At 40.4% G+C, this 14,713-nt stretch overlaps 2 protein-coding genes across 9 annotated transcripts in view; one reads left to right on the forward strand and one right to left on the reverse strand.

Moving 5' to 3' along the window:
- Positions 1-75: 75 nt before the first annotated feature.
- Positions 76-8,559, reverse strand: GNG5 (G protein subunit gamma 5). Its single transcript, XM_055341276.1, has 3 exons — positions 8,356-8,559; positions 4,226-4,370; positions 76-301 (listed from the first exon to the last, which is right to left on the reverse strand). The coding sequence occupies exons 1-2, from the start codon at positions 8,434-8,436 to the stop codon at positions 4,245-4,247; spliced, it is 207 nt and encodes a 68-aa protein (XP_055197251.1). The 5' UTR covers positions 8,437-8,559; the 3' UTR covers positions 76-301; positions 4,226-4,244.
- A 72-nt stretch (positions 8,560-8,631) lies between these two features.
- The window catches only part of SPATA1 (spermatogenesis associated 1), a 57,146-nt gene continuing 51,064 nt past the window's right edge, over positions 8,632-14,713 (forward strand). For 3 of the 8 annotated variants that reach the window (XR_008666519.1, XR_008666522.1, XM_055341275.1), the window contains exon 1: positions 9,321-10,248. The gene's annotated coding sequence lies outside the window, so the exon portion shown is untranslated. Of the gene's footprint in view, positions 8,790-9,132; positions 10,249-14,713 lie in introns of those variants that run through there. The other 5 variants (XR_008666518.1, XR_008666521.1, XR_008666520.1 and 2 more) reach the window with 5 other exon arrangements.

A 14,713-nucleotide genomic window follows, 5' to 3' on the forward strand; every position in this document is an offset into this window, starting at 1 on the left:
GGGAAATTGTCATTTACCTTAGCTGTTCAAAATAAAGCAATACATTGTATATTTAATACCAGTAATTAACCAAAAAACTTTTACACTTAAGTATTTTATTGTATGCTGCTGCCAGTGTATATAAAATAATTACCCTTGTGAAATAGAAATTTATGAAAATTCAGAGAGGTAGATGTTAAGGACTGACAAAAGTAGAAGTTTATATAGTATGGCACGTGTTATAGGGATAAGCTTTTGTACAGGCTTCAAATTTAGTTCTCCTTTGAATATTCACTGGTTCATGTAAAGTGGTTTAGAAAACCTGAAATGGAAAAGAAAAAAATGAGTTAGGGTAAAGTACCAAAGCACAATAGTTTTTTCTGAAAAGTAATACATCTTCTATTACTTCAAGGGCATTCATTTGCAAGTCAGCTTATAAAGTGCTTTCAATTAAACTAAGCCTGTTTTGTTTATATTTTTTAAAGATTTTTAAATTTATTTTAGAGAAAGAGCACGAGAGCCCATGTGCATGCCCAAGCAGAGGAGGTGTCAGAGGGAGAGAATATCCAAGCCAACTTCTGCCTATGTTCGGCTTGATCTTACAACCCGAGATCAGGACTTGAGCTGAAACCAAGAGTGAGATGCTCAAATGACTGAGCCACCCAGGTGCCCCAAACTAAACTTGTTTTTCAAGAAAGCACACATATCAGTGTTTCTAGGGAAAAACTGAGAAACAGGAGATCTCTGTGGTATATAAAATAAAATTTCCTCTTAATTTTCACAACCACCCTGAAGAACAAGTCACTTCTGGTTTATAAACAGACTTAAAAGATGAACTTGTCTAAATCACTGCCAAATATACTCAATGTCCTAATTTTTTTTTAAAAAGTTAATATAAAAATCTCTTAAATTCAGAAAAATCTGAACATTCCTAGAAAATGAGCAATAGCACTCCTCTGAGGGGAGCAGTTTGGCTGTATCTACTAAGATAAAAGATGCAATCCCACTTCTATTTACCTAGATAAACCTATACATAAAGAGAAACATGTACATGGATACTGACTATAGTGATTATTTTAAAAGAAATATCCTAAATGTAATTCAATAGGGGAACAGATCATGGATAAATTAACGAGGGTTTATACACATTATTGAATACTATTGCAGCAGTTAAAACAATCTACATGGATCAACACAAATCTTAAAAATATGGAAGTTATTCCTTTAAAAAAACAAAACTATGTTTTATTTTTTTAATTTTATTTATTAAAGATTTTATTTATTTATTCATGAGACACAGAGAGCGAGAGAGAGAGAGGCAGAGATACAGGAAGAGGTAGAAGCAAGCAGGCTCCATGCAGGTAGTCCAATGCAGGACTCGATCCCGGACTCTGGGACCACACCTTGGGCCAAAGGCAGACCCCCAACCACTGAGCCAAAAAAACTAGCTATGTTTTAAAACTACAAAATATAGGGGTGGGGGTGGGGGTTACTGGTGACGGGCACTGAGGGGGGGCACTTGATGGGATGAGCACTGGGTGTTATTCTATATGTTATCTATATGGAAAGGTAGAAAGATGTCTTTAAAATTCCTTTTTGATAAATCTATACTTATTTTAAAATTTATGATATTCTGGGATGCCTGAGTGGCTCAGCGGTTGAGCGTCTGCTTTTGGCTCAGGGCGCGATCCTGAAGTCCCAGAATTGACTCCCAAGTAGGGATCCCTGCATGGAGCCTGCTTCTCCCTCTGCCTGTCTCTCTGCCTCTCATGATATAAATCTTTTAAAAAAAAAATAAAAATAAAATTTCTGATATTTTTTAACAGATGTTCAAGAAGCTTAAACAATCAGTGGTGAAAAAATGTTTAACCTCAATTACAACCAGATTGGTGCAAATTAAAAAAAAAAAACTAGATAAGCAGAAAATAGTGGTCAATAGGCTGAGGTCTGTTTGGCGAGAGCTCAAAAAAAAAAAAAAACAGCACTCTCAAGGTTCAAGTACAGTTTGCTCCTGGCTTTCAAATATTATTAAATTTTATTTTTTTTTATTAAATTTTAAATGTCATTCCTTACTAAATTATTTTTTAAAGATTTTATTATTTGAGAGCTCAAGGGCAGGAGGGAGTAGAGGGAGGAATAAGCAGATTTTGCCCTCAGCAGAGCCCAATGTGAGGCTTGATCGTATGACCGGAGCTTGAAATCAAGTCAAAAGCTTAACTGACCCAGCCACCCACCCCTAAATAATTTGACTTTTAAAAATTTATCTTAAAGACACAGAGATAAAAAAAATAATAAAATAAAAATAAAGATACAGAGATAAACTATACATAGGAGTACCAAGATTATTTGCCTCACCATAGCTTCAAATTTGAAAACTTCAACATTTAATAAGTTATAATACAACCACGGAAAATCTCATTTATGAAGAATTTTTAATGAAATAAAATTTAAGTGTTTTTTTTTTTAAGCAGAAGAAAAATTGCACATACTATGATCCTCATTGTCTGTAAATCAGCCCATAAATTTTTCTTCCTCTTAAAAGTAAAGGAAATCTAATCTATTAACAGTGATTGTTTCTGGGTGTGCTGATCACAATAATTTCTATTTTCTTTGTACTCTACCTATGTTCTCTTAAACTATAAAAAACATATATTTTTAAAAGATGTGAAAATAAAGACTGAAACGTAGATTCATTGCATCCAGGCCATTGACTGTGGGCTCAGGACCACCAGCATCAAAGTAACCTGGAAGTCTGTAAGAAATACTTCACCCCTAGAATTCAGACCTATTGAATTTGAATCTGTATTTGAACAAGGTAATTTGCAGATACATTCAAGTTTGAGAAGAAATACTTTTACATCCAAAAGTCCTTTTCCTGGCTCAAGGTGTTTCAAATCATATCCATAAACCTGTTTTATTATACTGCCAGGATTAGTAGCCATTATTCTACTTTGAAGTCTGGGTTCTTATCCTAGCTATATTTTTAACTTTGAGCAAGTCATTTAAACACCTGTTTGTAGATTTTTGTGAAATAGAACTATTAACATTCAGGTAAGAAGCCAGGCTTCTTAACAGTATTTTATATCAAATGAAAATATACTTTGTTAAGTGAATACAATGGGGAACAGAGGTTTATTTATTTATTTTTTAATTTTTATTTATTTATGATAGTCACAGAGAGAGAGAGAGAGAGAGAGAGAGGCAGAGACCTAGGCAGAGGGAGAAGCAGGCTCCATGCACCGGGAGCCTGATGTGGGATTCGATCCCAGGTCTCCAGGATCGCACCCTGGGCCAAATGCAGGCGCCAAACCGCTGCGCCACCCAGGGATCGGGGAACAGAGGTTTAAAAAGAATCTTTAATAAGCCATAAAAATAGTAGCTTTCCAAAAACTGCCATGAAGAATAAATATTGCCAGAAGGAAAGAACTATTAAATATAAAATATAAATGTGTCAAGCTGTTAAAAAGAATTACTTCCTTATGGAAAACCTGTTACTCAAAAGTGGTTTCTGGTGTTTCAAAATCTTAACCAATTTAACCAATCATTTACTGGAAACATGCTGACTTCCTGGATACTACCAAATGTACAAAGCCTAATCAGGGAGGGCACAACTATGTAACATGGTATTTTAGGAAGCAGCTTCCTGAACTTTGAGGAGTCAGAATGTTTGTAAAGGGTGTGTGCCACACAGTCTTTTTTTTTTTTTTTAAAGCACTATTTAAGGCGGCTTCTTATAGTTCAGTACTAAACCCTCTGACTAAGGTACTGTGTATTTTTATAAAAGGGAGCACCCCTGGATTATGTTTTAAATTCTCCACCCCATGTTTTTTGGTCAACTCTCTCTTAGATTAACATGATACTCTTTTGTACACACTGATATTTGACCTGGAAGGTACCAATTAATATACAGACACATGCCTTAAACTGGACGAGTTCTTTATTAGTTTCTTAAGATTCTGAAGTCAAATCCACTGTGTGCCACCATGAATGCAGCTATCTTTACCATACAAACAAGAATAAAGACTAAAACCTGTTACTCCCGACTACAAATGTCAACATGTTTATTCAATGATCTCCTGATTTTCTCTTGCATTCCCAACTCCCAATTCTTTGCTGTGCTGCACTGTAGCTGGGTTCTTAGAGAAATGACATAAGAATTAATCTAAATCAGTTGGTAGTATTTAAAAGCCATTCCCATAAACATTGCAGATTTTCTAAAAACTGTCTAAATTTTAAGGAGACTTACCATCAAAAGATTCGTTTTACTACAAAAAGGAACAGACTTTCTGGGGTCTGAAGGGATTCGTACTTGAAGATACACCAGTTAGCAGGGGGTCGTGTTGGGCATTCTGCAGACAGAATTGTTTCAAATCTGCAGCTGCCTGGGAGACCTGTACAAGACAAAAGGAGGGAGTAGTGGGAAGAGGTGAGAATGTTTTAATGCAGGGTTCCTCAAATCTTTGAAATACCTTCTCTTACCAAAAGATGATATATGTGAATTGAAGGTCGACAGTCATATACTGAGCTCATGCTTAAAGCACTACATGCACAGAAGACTATAGTGTTTTCCTTTGCTTATTAAAAACATCAAAGGATTCAGTACATCTGCAAAGAAAAATCCATCTTGCTAGTTTATTAATAAACTTCAGAGGTATTCAACCTTCAGGGTACTCAACATTTTTTTTATTAAAAGCAGTACACATAATACACAAGGGGTTAAAATTCTAGCCAGCTATTACTTTGTCTTGAAAGCAGTATTACTGGAAAAGTGCTTCTGTGTATGAACATCATGTTCTAAATCTGCACCATTCAGTTCATTGTTTTGGTATTATGTACCATCTGTTTAAGGTTATGAAACTGGACGGTGACCACTTTCTGCTCAGTGTCATGTGACTGAAAAGCTGATAGCAAACTTTTGAATTATTTTAACAACTTCACTGAGCAGCCTGCCTTTAAAAAACGGTGTATTTGCTTAAGTATGATTTAACAATTTTCATATACATATGCAATACCACTCAAACAGGACGTAAGGTATTAAGTATCACGTAAATGTCGTCTACTATTTGTATATATTCTGATAAGGTGATGTATGATATCAAAACAACTGAACAGTTCAGATGCCTAACACGAATAACTAAAAGATGCCCCGAATGAATACAATATCCTAAGTCTTGAGGTTTAGGAAGATGGGAAAAATGATCATTCATCTTCAGTTTCGACTACTCCCAAGGGGGGGGTGAGGGCAGGAGTCCAGTCCAGCTGGCACCTGCCTTTGAAAGGAAGGTAAAGGCATCACAAATATTCTCTATCAGAAGGAATCCTACAGATTACTGCTCTAGCCCAGACATTTATCTGGTAAAAGGATACGTGATCCTGAGAGGACTCTCAAGTCTTGAAATCTATTTGTATGTTTGGCTTATACAACAATCCAGGGTAATAACGAGTTCCATAGGTTTATTTAGCAACTGTGTAAAGGAGTATGTAAATACCTGGTACCAAGTGCTACAAAAAATGGCCACCCTGTTTACCCACCAAAAGAAGGTACAGCTAAAGTGGGGGGTACACATGGTATATTTTTCACAATCTTAAAACTTGGTTTCATACACATTACCTAGTAGTAAGGATAAAGTATCTATTAACTTTCTGGCTGAAGTGCAGGAGGCTCCAACTTGACTTTCACAAACTTCTCAAGCACTATTACATGCCAAATATACTTTGAGCTACTGAGAATACCTGAGAGGAGCCGGGTCCCAGTTATGGAGGGGGCAGTTCAGGGGAAAATACAGACAAGGAGCTCTTTGGAAAAAAGAATAGTTAGATCATGCTCTAAGGGAAGGTGTCTGTGCAGAGGTGACATTTAAACTGAGATCTCAATGACAAGGAACCAATCAGGTAACCATCTGTGAGAAACCAGTGACATTGTCACGGTTCTCACAAAAGGCTCTAAAACTTTTAGCTTTTAGACAAAGGCTCTAAAACTCAAACAAGCTACTAGCCCTAAGGCATTGTAATAATCACCATCCAGGAGGTTAAAACCCTATAATCTTGGCATAATTATTAGTGCCCTCTTTTCACTCTCAACTCAGTGTCCTGATTTGGCAATATAAAGTATGGTCACCCTCAATATGGTAGAGTTTGTCCAGCATTTGTGAAAATTTCTTTCAGCTGTATTCAAAAGTTTAACAGTAAACTTGTGTCAGTCGAAAAATATCACCCCAAAAAAAGCATCTAGCACAGTCATGGACAAAATACATACACAAAATCGAACTAACCACATTTTACAACAGATTTGAAGAAAAGCTCATTTAAGTCCCAAGATGGGATGCCCTCACCTCCTTGCCACAGACCTAGCAGAAGATGAAATGAGAACTCTAAGAGCAAATCACTTGCAGCCGCTTTAAGGAGCCCCACCCAGAAGCCTCCTGAAGAACTGGAAGTGTAGGGAGGTGGTGTCACTCTGAAAAGTTACTGAAGTAACTAGGGGTTTCATGGTAAAACCCTCAGGGTACTTTTAGTCTGAGGACTTCCATCTCATTTTCTTTTGAGACAAGAACTAAGTACCCCTACTGAAGGCTTTATTGCCTTTTTTTTTTTTTTTTAATGATAGTCATACAGAGAGAGAGAGGCAGAGACATAGGCAGAGGGAGAAGCAGGCTCCATGCACCGGGAGCCTGACGTGGGATTCAATCCTGGGTCTCCAGGATCGCGCTCTGGGCCAAAGGCAGGTGCCAAACCGCTGCGCCACCCAGAGATCCCGCTTTTACTGCTTTCAACCAGCCTTTCTTTTTGCCCCCTACACCCCTCACTTTTTTCTTTCCTGAGCCAGTCCTATGATAAAGGCACACCTGAATGATAATGTAATGGTTGGTTAAAAAATTGGATTTCAGGGGATCCCTGGGTGGCTCAGCGGTTTGGCGTCTGCCTTTGGCCCCAGGGCGTGATCCTGGAGACTCGGGAATCCAGTCCCCAGTCGGGCTACTGGCATGGAGCCTGCTTTTCCCTCTGTCTGTGTCTGTCTATCATGAATAAATAAATAAAATCTTAAAAAAAAGGAAGAAAATCTTAAAAAAAAAAGATTTCACACAGAGTTAAATCCATTAACTCCATCCAAGACTGACCATAAACCAATGGGATGAGGTAAGTATCTGAAGATCAAAGAAATGAACTCCAAACAGCAATAAAGTCTACAAGCCCTTAAAGCCAGGAAGGGAGGGGAATCCCCACACCAAAAGTGATGGGAATTTCCCTTCCGTCCTGAGGTGACCACAACTGAGTGAGCTAGGTCCCTGCCATGTCTATTTAAGGAAATAGGTAAACGGGAGCCTATCTTCCCCCCAACAAAACATTTCAGGGAGAAGTAAAGACTAGCCTGGTGAGTACACCATCAAGTCCTCTTAGAAACTGGCTGTATTCTTTCAAAAGAGTGCACGATTTATATTCTTCTGTTTCTTTTAATTACAAGTCTTTTGTTTCTTTTAATCACAAGAAGGGTTTCGCTGGTAGCTGACCTGCACCAAACAGAAACCAATCCACATAGGATCTTAAAAATCAGGAGAAACTTGCAATAGCAAGTCAGGTTATCCTACCCAACACACACACAAAAGGTTTTCTCCACCCGAACTAAAATGCCCAAGGTCAGTGTTAACCAAACGGCAAAACAAGTAAGACTGGTCCACTCTGATCACCAAGATACCAGGCCGGTAGATGTTCCCGAGGCCAGGTCGCAGCACACTGCCCCACAGACCTGAAACGCACGCTCCACGCTCCGTACGAGGCTGCATAGGGCCCTAGTGGCCACGCTGGGCACGGCGGGGGGGGGGGGGGATGGAAACAAACTCGCTTCTTTAAACCTAAAGTCCGCGTTTGCAAAAATTCCTTTTCAAGTATGTGTTGGGTGGACAAAAAGGGAGCTGGGCGGTGAGAATCTAGTACTAAAAAGGAGTGGGTTTGGGGACACTCCGACATGAAAACAGGTTCTGTTTTGAATTAAAAGTCCGATGAAACCGACTTTTCGAAAGGGTGGAGTCCGGTAAGCGAAGGACTGGGAGGGGGCGGACGGCGCGCGGCGGAGCAGCTGCGGCCCGAGCCAGCCGCGGAGTCGCCGCGGAGTCGCCGCGGAGTGGGGGGGGGGGGGGGCGGGAGGCGGCCGGAATGCGCAAAGCCGCCGTTCAGCCCCGGGACCTGCTGCCCGGGAAAACCGGGCCCCCCGGGCCCCCCCCCCCCAAGCCGCCTCGTCGGCCCGCGCCGCCACTTCCCTGAAGTTAGCGGCTCCCGGCTCGTCGCCGCCGAGCGCGCGTCCTCCGCGGGGAAGCGGGACCCCGCCGCCCCCGCCCTCCCCTCCCCTCCCCTCCCCCTCGGCCGCCCGCCCCCGCTCACTTTCACGCGGTTGAGCCCCGCTTCCAGCCGGAGCTGCTGAACCACTTTCTTCATCGCGGCGACGCTGGAGGAACCAGACATGGCGCTCGCAGGTGCTGGGCAGGCTCGTCCGCGGGTGGATCCGTCGCGCAGTGGGTCCGAGGGGCCAGACGCTGGGGCTGCGCGGCGGCGGCGGCGGCGGCGGCGCGGGGGGGCGGGGCTCGGAACTTTGTCGCTTAAGTTTCCGGTGCTTTGCCGGGCGGCTCCACCCGCAGCGCGCATGCGCGCTCCTCCCCCGCGCTCTGTTCCAGCGCCTCGGCCCCGGCGGGAGCGCGGAGCCCGAGGGAGGGGGCGCGGGCGCGGGCGCGGGCGCGAGGAGGGCGGAGTAACCGAGCGGCCGAGCGCGGCCGACGCCCACCTTCTCCCTCCTCGCGGGAGAGGCCGACTTAGGAGAGGTAACAAAAAAAAAAAAAAGAAAGAAGAAGAAGAAGAAGAAGAAGAAGAAGAAGGGCTTGTCCTAAGCCGCCGAGAGCCGAGGGGGACGCTGAGGAGACCCGGTGGGGGAGTCTGTGAAAGGCCTGGGGGCGGCGTGCCGAGGAGGTCGCGACTTTCCTGGCGGCGCGGGCGGCTGAGGTCGAGGGAAGAGAAGGGAGGAGCCGCAAGGACCCGCGCGAGTCACTGACGCCGTCTCCTTAAAGACGGGTCTGGGGGTGACTCGAGTCTGCTCCCCGGGCGGCCGGCCGTGGGTCCGCGGGCGCCGAAGGGGGCAGGGAGGGGCCCTGTAGCGGGGGGCGGGGAGCCGCGGGGGTGGGGGGGGGCGCGCTCCCCTCGAGGACGTTGTGAGCTCGCCCAGGCGTTTGCTGCAGATTACGCCCGTCCGTCTCCTCACGCTCCATTTCGTCTGGCGGGTATCGACCCTTCGTGCACCTCGACAAGTAAAACTCGGTTTTGTGTTTTGGGCAAGTCCGTTCTGCGTGTCCGTTGTCAACTCATGACCTGCCCCCCTGAAGTTGACCTCGGGAGGAGTTCCCGGAGCGGCGGAGCAGTAGGATCTCAGCACGCAGAACTAGGCGCAGCTGAAGCGGTTCACCCATGGAAACGTATGTGTGACGTCACAGCGATTGACATCATACATAGGATTCGAGTACCTCAGCGAATACCCTAAGGTCTGCAGCAAACGAGAATAGTCTCATCACTAAGACCCGTTAGATTTTTTTTGTAGGGTGAGAGAATCCACATATAATCTGCTCTGATTGACAAAACCTACCCCTAAACGGTTTAGATCATTTTACAGGAATGTACAATGCTACTCAATTCGCACGAGAGACGTAATGACGAGGTTCATGAACCAAGGTATAAATTCCAGGCTCTACCACTTACCTTGGTATCCCTGGGCGAGCCACTTAAACTTGGCTGGGTCTCTTTTTCCTCATTTCATAATGAAATAATACAGAATTCTTTTTTTTTTTAATGGACAAATCTGTTCAGTATGCTATGCTCACCACAAGCATAGCAACCGTCTGTCCCCCTACAATGCTCTTACAGTCCCGTTGACTGTATCCTGGAGACCTACTCATTCCATAACTGGAAGCTCCCGCCCCTCTTCACCCCTTGTGCCTCTCCGAACCTCCCTCCTGCTGGCCGCCGGAAGTTTTCTCTGTGATTATGGGTGTATTTCTGGTTTTGTTTGTTCGTTTGTTTTTTAGATTTCAGGTGTGAGTAAAACCATATTGTATTTGTCATTTTCTGATTTCCTTCATTTAGCATAATATCCTCTAGGTCCATCCATGTTGGAAAGGGCAAGAGCTCATTCTTTTTCATGACTAGCATTACATTACTGAATAATATTCTATATATTCTTTATACAGTTTATCAGTGGATACTTGGGTTGCTTCCATGCCTTGGCTATTGTAAGTAAGTAATGTTGCACAAAACATAGGAGTGCATATATCTTTTCAAATTAGTGTTTGCATTTTCTTTGGGAAATATCAAGTAGTGGAATTACTAGATGGTAGGTGTTTCTTTTTTAAAATGGTATTACTATTTTTAATTTTTGAAGAAACTCATACTATTTTCCACAGTGACTGCACCAATTTACATTCCCACCAAAGGTGCATGAGAGTTCCTTTTTCTATTTTTAGCTTTTGAAGAAACTGCATACTGTTTTCCACAGTGGTGCACCAATTTACATTCCCACCAACAGTGCATGAAAGTTCCTTTTTCTCCCCATCCTTGCCAACATTTGTTCTTATTTTTTTTCTGAAACTAGCCATTCTAACTGGTGTGAAATGGTATCTCTTTTGTCATTTTGATTTGCGTTTCTCTGGTGATTACTGATATTGAGCATCTTTTCATTTGTCTGTTGGCCATCTGTGTGCTGCCTTTGGAAAAATTCTTCAAGTCCTCTGCCCATTTTTTTAAAGATTTTATTTATTAAATTTAAGTAAGAGACAATGTGAGCAGAGGGAGGAGCAGAGGGAGAGAGGATCTTAAGCAGACTCCATGCCCAGGGGGGAGCCTGACATTGGGCTCAATCTCAGGACCCTGATCATGACCTGAGCTGAAATCAAGAGTTGGATGCTTAACTGACAGAGCCACCCAGGCAGCCCTCTTCTGCCCATTTTTAATATCAGATTGTTTTTTGTTATTGAAGTTTAATTAACATACAATTTTATATTCGTTTAAGACATCTAATGATTTATCAGTTTCATGTATTACTCAGTGCCCAGCACAATAAGCATACTCACCATCTATCACCAATGTTATTACAGTATTATTGACTATATTTTTCATGCTGTACTTTTTGTTTCCATGACACTTATCATTGGAAGTTTGTACTTTTTAATCCTATTTCACTGATCTCCCCTATGGTCCTTTGCTAACAGTTTGTTCTTTGTATTTAAGTATGTTTTTTTGTTCATTCATTTGTTGTTTAAATTCCTCATATAAGTGAAATCATATATTTGTCTCTGTCTTTTTTTCACTTAGCATAATACTCTCTAGTTCCTTCCATGTTGTTGCAAAGGGCAAGATCTCATTATTTATGGCTGAGTAATACTCCATTGTGTATATATTCCACATCTTCTTTATCCACTAATCTATCAGTGGATGCTTGAGATGCTTCCCTATCTTGGCTATTATAAGTAATGCTGCAATAAACATAGGGGTGCGTTTATCTTTTCAAATCAATGTTTTTGTTTTCTTTGGGTAAATATCTAGTAGTGGAATTACTGGATCATATGGTGTTTCTATTTTTAATTTTTGAGGAACCTGAATAGTGTTTTCCACAGTGGCTGCACCAACTTGCATTACCACCAACAATGCCTTAGGAATTCTTTTTCTCCATATCCTCACCAACACTTGTTGTTTCTTGTCTTTTTTATTCTAATCACTCTGACTTGTAAAATGATCTTATTGTGGTTTTGATTTGCATTTCCCTGATGATTAGTGATGTTGAGCATCTTTGCAGGTGTCTTTTGGCCGTTTATATGGTTTTTTTTTGGAAAATGTCTGCTCAGCTCCTCTGTCCATTTTTTAGTTGGATTATTTGTGGTTTTGATGTAGATTGTGTAAAAAGATTTATTTATTCATGAGAGACATAGAGAGGCAGAGGGAGAAACAGTCAGGCTCCCTGCAGGAGCCCAATCTGGGACTTGATCCCAGAACTCCAGGATCACGCCCCGAGCCGAAGGCAGACTCTCAACCACTGAGCCACCCAGGCGTCCCTGTGTAAGTTCTTTATGTATTTTGCATATTAACCCCTTATCAGATGTATAATTTGCAAAAATCTCCCATTCAGTGGTCACCTTTTCATTTTGTTGATGATTTCCTCCACTGTGCAAAAACTTTTTCTTTTGATATGGTCCTACTAGTTTTTTATTTCCCTTGCTTGAGGAGATGTATCTAGAGAAATGTTGCTGAGACTGGTGTCAGAGATTACTGTCTTTGTTTCCTTCAGGTCTCATATTTAGGTCTTTAATCCAATTTGAGTTTATTTTGGTATATGGGTTGAAGAAAGTGGTCCAGTTTCATTTTTTGGTAACTGTCCGATTTTCCCAGCACCATTTGTTGAAGAGACTATCTTTCCCTGTTGTGTATTCTTGCCTCCTTTGTTGTAAATTAATTGACCATATATGCATGGTTGTATTTCCAGACTCTGTTCTGTTTCATTGACCTATGTGTCTCCTTTTGTGCCAGTACCATACTGTTTTGATTACTATAGCTTTGCAGTATATCTGGAAATCTGGGATTGTGATCCCTCCCTCCAGCTTTGTTCTTTTCTCTCAAGATTGCTTTAGCTATTTGAGGTCTTTTGTGGTTCCATACAAATTTAGTATTATTTGTTCTAGTTTTGTGAAAAATGCTGTTGGTGTTTTGATAGGGAATGCATTGAATTTGTAAATTACTTGGGTGGGTAGTATGGACACTTTAAAAATATTGAATCTCCCATAAGCATGCAATATCTTGCCCTTTGTGTTGTCTTAAATGCCTTTCATCAGTGTTTTATGGTTTACAGAGTATGGGTCTTTCACCTTCTTGGTTAAGCTTATTTCTAGGTATTTTATTCTTTTTGGTGCAATCGTGAATGGAATTGTTATCTTAATATCTTTTTCTACTACATAATGTATAGAAACACAACAGATTTCTGTTTATTCATTTTATATCCTGAAACTTTACTGAATTCATTTATCAGTTCTAATACTTTTTAGTGGAGTCTTTACGGGTTTTTATGTATAGTATCCTGTTATCTGTGTAAAATGACAGTTTAAGTTCTTCCTTACCAATTTGGATGCCTTTTATTTCTTTTTCTTGTCTAATTGCTGCAGCCTAAACTTCTAGTGCTATGTTGAATAAAAGTGAAAACGTGCATCTGTGTCTTGTTATTGAGCTTAGAGGAAAAGCTCTTAGAAGAAAAACTTTCACCATTGAGTATGATGTTAGCTGTGGCTTTTTCATTAGTGGTCTTATTATGTTGAGGTTCTCTCTAAACCTGTCATGTTGAGAGCTTTTATCAAGAATGGATGTTGTACTTTCTTAAATTCTTTTTATGCATCTATCAAAATGATTATATGGTTTTTATACTTTATTAATGTGACTTATCATGTTGATTTTGTGACTATTGGACCATCCTTGTATCCCTGGAATAAATCCTATTTGATCATGGTGAATTATTTTTTTAATGTTGAAATTGATTTGCTGATATTTTAGAGAATTTTTGCATCTATGTGCATCAGGGATATAGGATTATGGTTTTCTTTTTTTTTTTTTTTGTAATGTCTTTGCCTGGTTTTAGTATCAGAGTAATGCTGGGCTGGTAGAATGAATTTGGAAGTTTTCCTTCCTCTTCTGTTTTTGGAAAAGTTTGAGAAGAGCAGATAATAATTTTTCTTTAAATATTTGGTAAATTCACCTGTGAATATGCCTAGAGTCCTGACTTTTGTTTGTTAGGAACTCTTTGATTACAGATTGAATTTTGTTTGGTAATTCATCTGTTCAGATTTTTTTCTTTCTTATTCAATCTTGGAAGATTGTATGTTTCTATGAATTTATTTCTTCTAGGTTCAATTTGTTGGCCTATAATTTCTCATAGTAGTCTTTTTATAATCCTTTGTATTTCTGTGATGAAGTTTGTTACTTCTCTTTCATTTCTGTTATTATTAAGTCCTCCCCCCCCCTTTTTTTTCTTGATGATTCTGGCTAAAGGTTTATTAATTTTGCTTATCTTTTCAATGGCTCACTCTTAGTTTCACTGATTTTTATTTTAGCTTCTATTTCACTTATTTCCACTCTGATACGATTTCCTTTCTCTCCCAGTTCCTTTAGGTGTAAGATTAGGTTGTTTATTTGAGATTATTCTTGTTTCTTGCAGTAGACCTGTAACACTATAAACTTCCCTCTGAGAACTGCTTTTGATGTGTTCCAAAGATGTTTATCTATTGTGTTCCTATTTTCATTTGTCTCCTTTTTTTTTTTTTATTTCCTATTTGATTTCCTTATTGACTTACTGGTTGTTTAGTAACATGTTTTCAAATCTTCACATGATTCTATTTTTTTCCTGTTTTTAAATTTTTTTCTTGTAATTGATTTCTAGTTTCATACTATTGTGATCGGAAAAGATGCTTGATTTTATTTCAGTCTTAAATTTATTGAGATTTGTGGCCTAATGTGATCAATCCTAGAGAATGTTCTATGTGCACTTGAAGAGAATGTATATCCTACTGTTTTTGGAGATAATGTTCTATATATCTGTTAAGTTCATCTGGTCTGATGTCAGTCAGAACCAGTTTCCTTGTTGGTTTTCTGTCTGGATGATCTATCGATATAAGTGGGATGTTAAAGCCCCTTATTATTATTGTATTACTTTCAATTTCTCCCTTTA

The sequence above is a fragment of the Nyctereutes procyonoides genome, unplaced genomic scaffold (genome assembly GCF_905146905.1).
Source record: "Nyctereutes procyonoides isolate TBG_1078 unplaced genomic scaffold, NYPRO_anot_genome, whole genome shotgun sequence".
Lineage (NCBI taxonomy): Eukaryota > Metazoa > Chordata > Mammalia > Carnivora > Canidae > Nyctereutes > Nyctereutes procyonoides.

Excerpts from the sequence above, each read along its gene's own strand:
- GNG5 (XM_055341276.1), bottom strand. The coding sequence starts at position 8,436 with ATGTCTGGTTCCTCCAGCGTCGCCGCGATGAAGAAAGTGGTTCAGCAG. Across the intron at positions 4,371-8,355 it reads CGGGGCTCAACCGCGTGAAA|GTCTCCCAGGCAGCTGCAGA; the intron begins GTGAGCGGGGGC and ends TGTCTTGTACAG.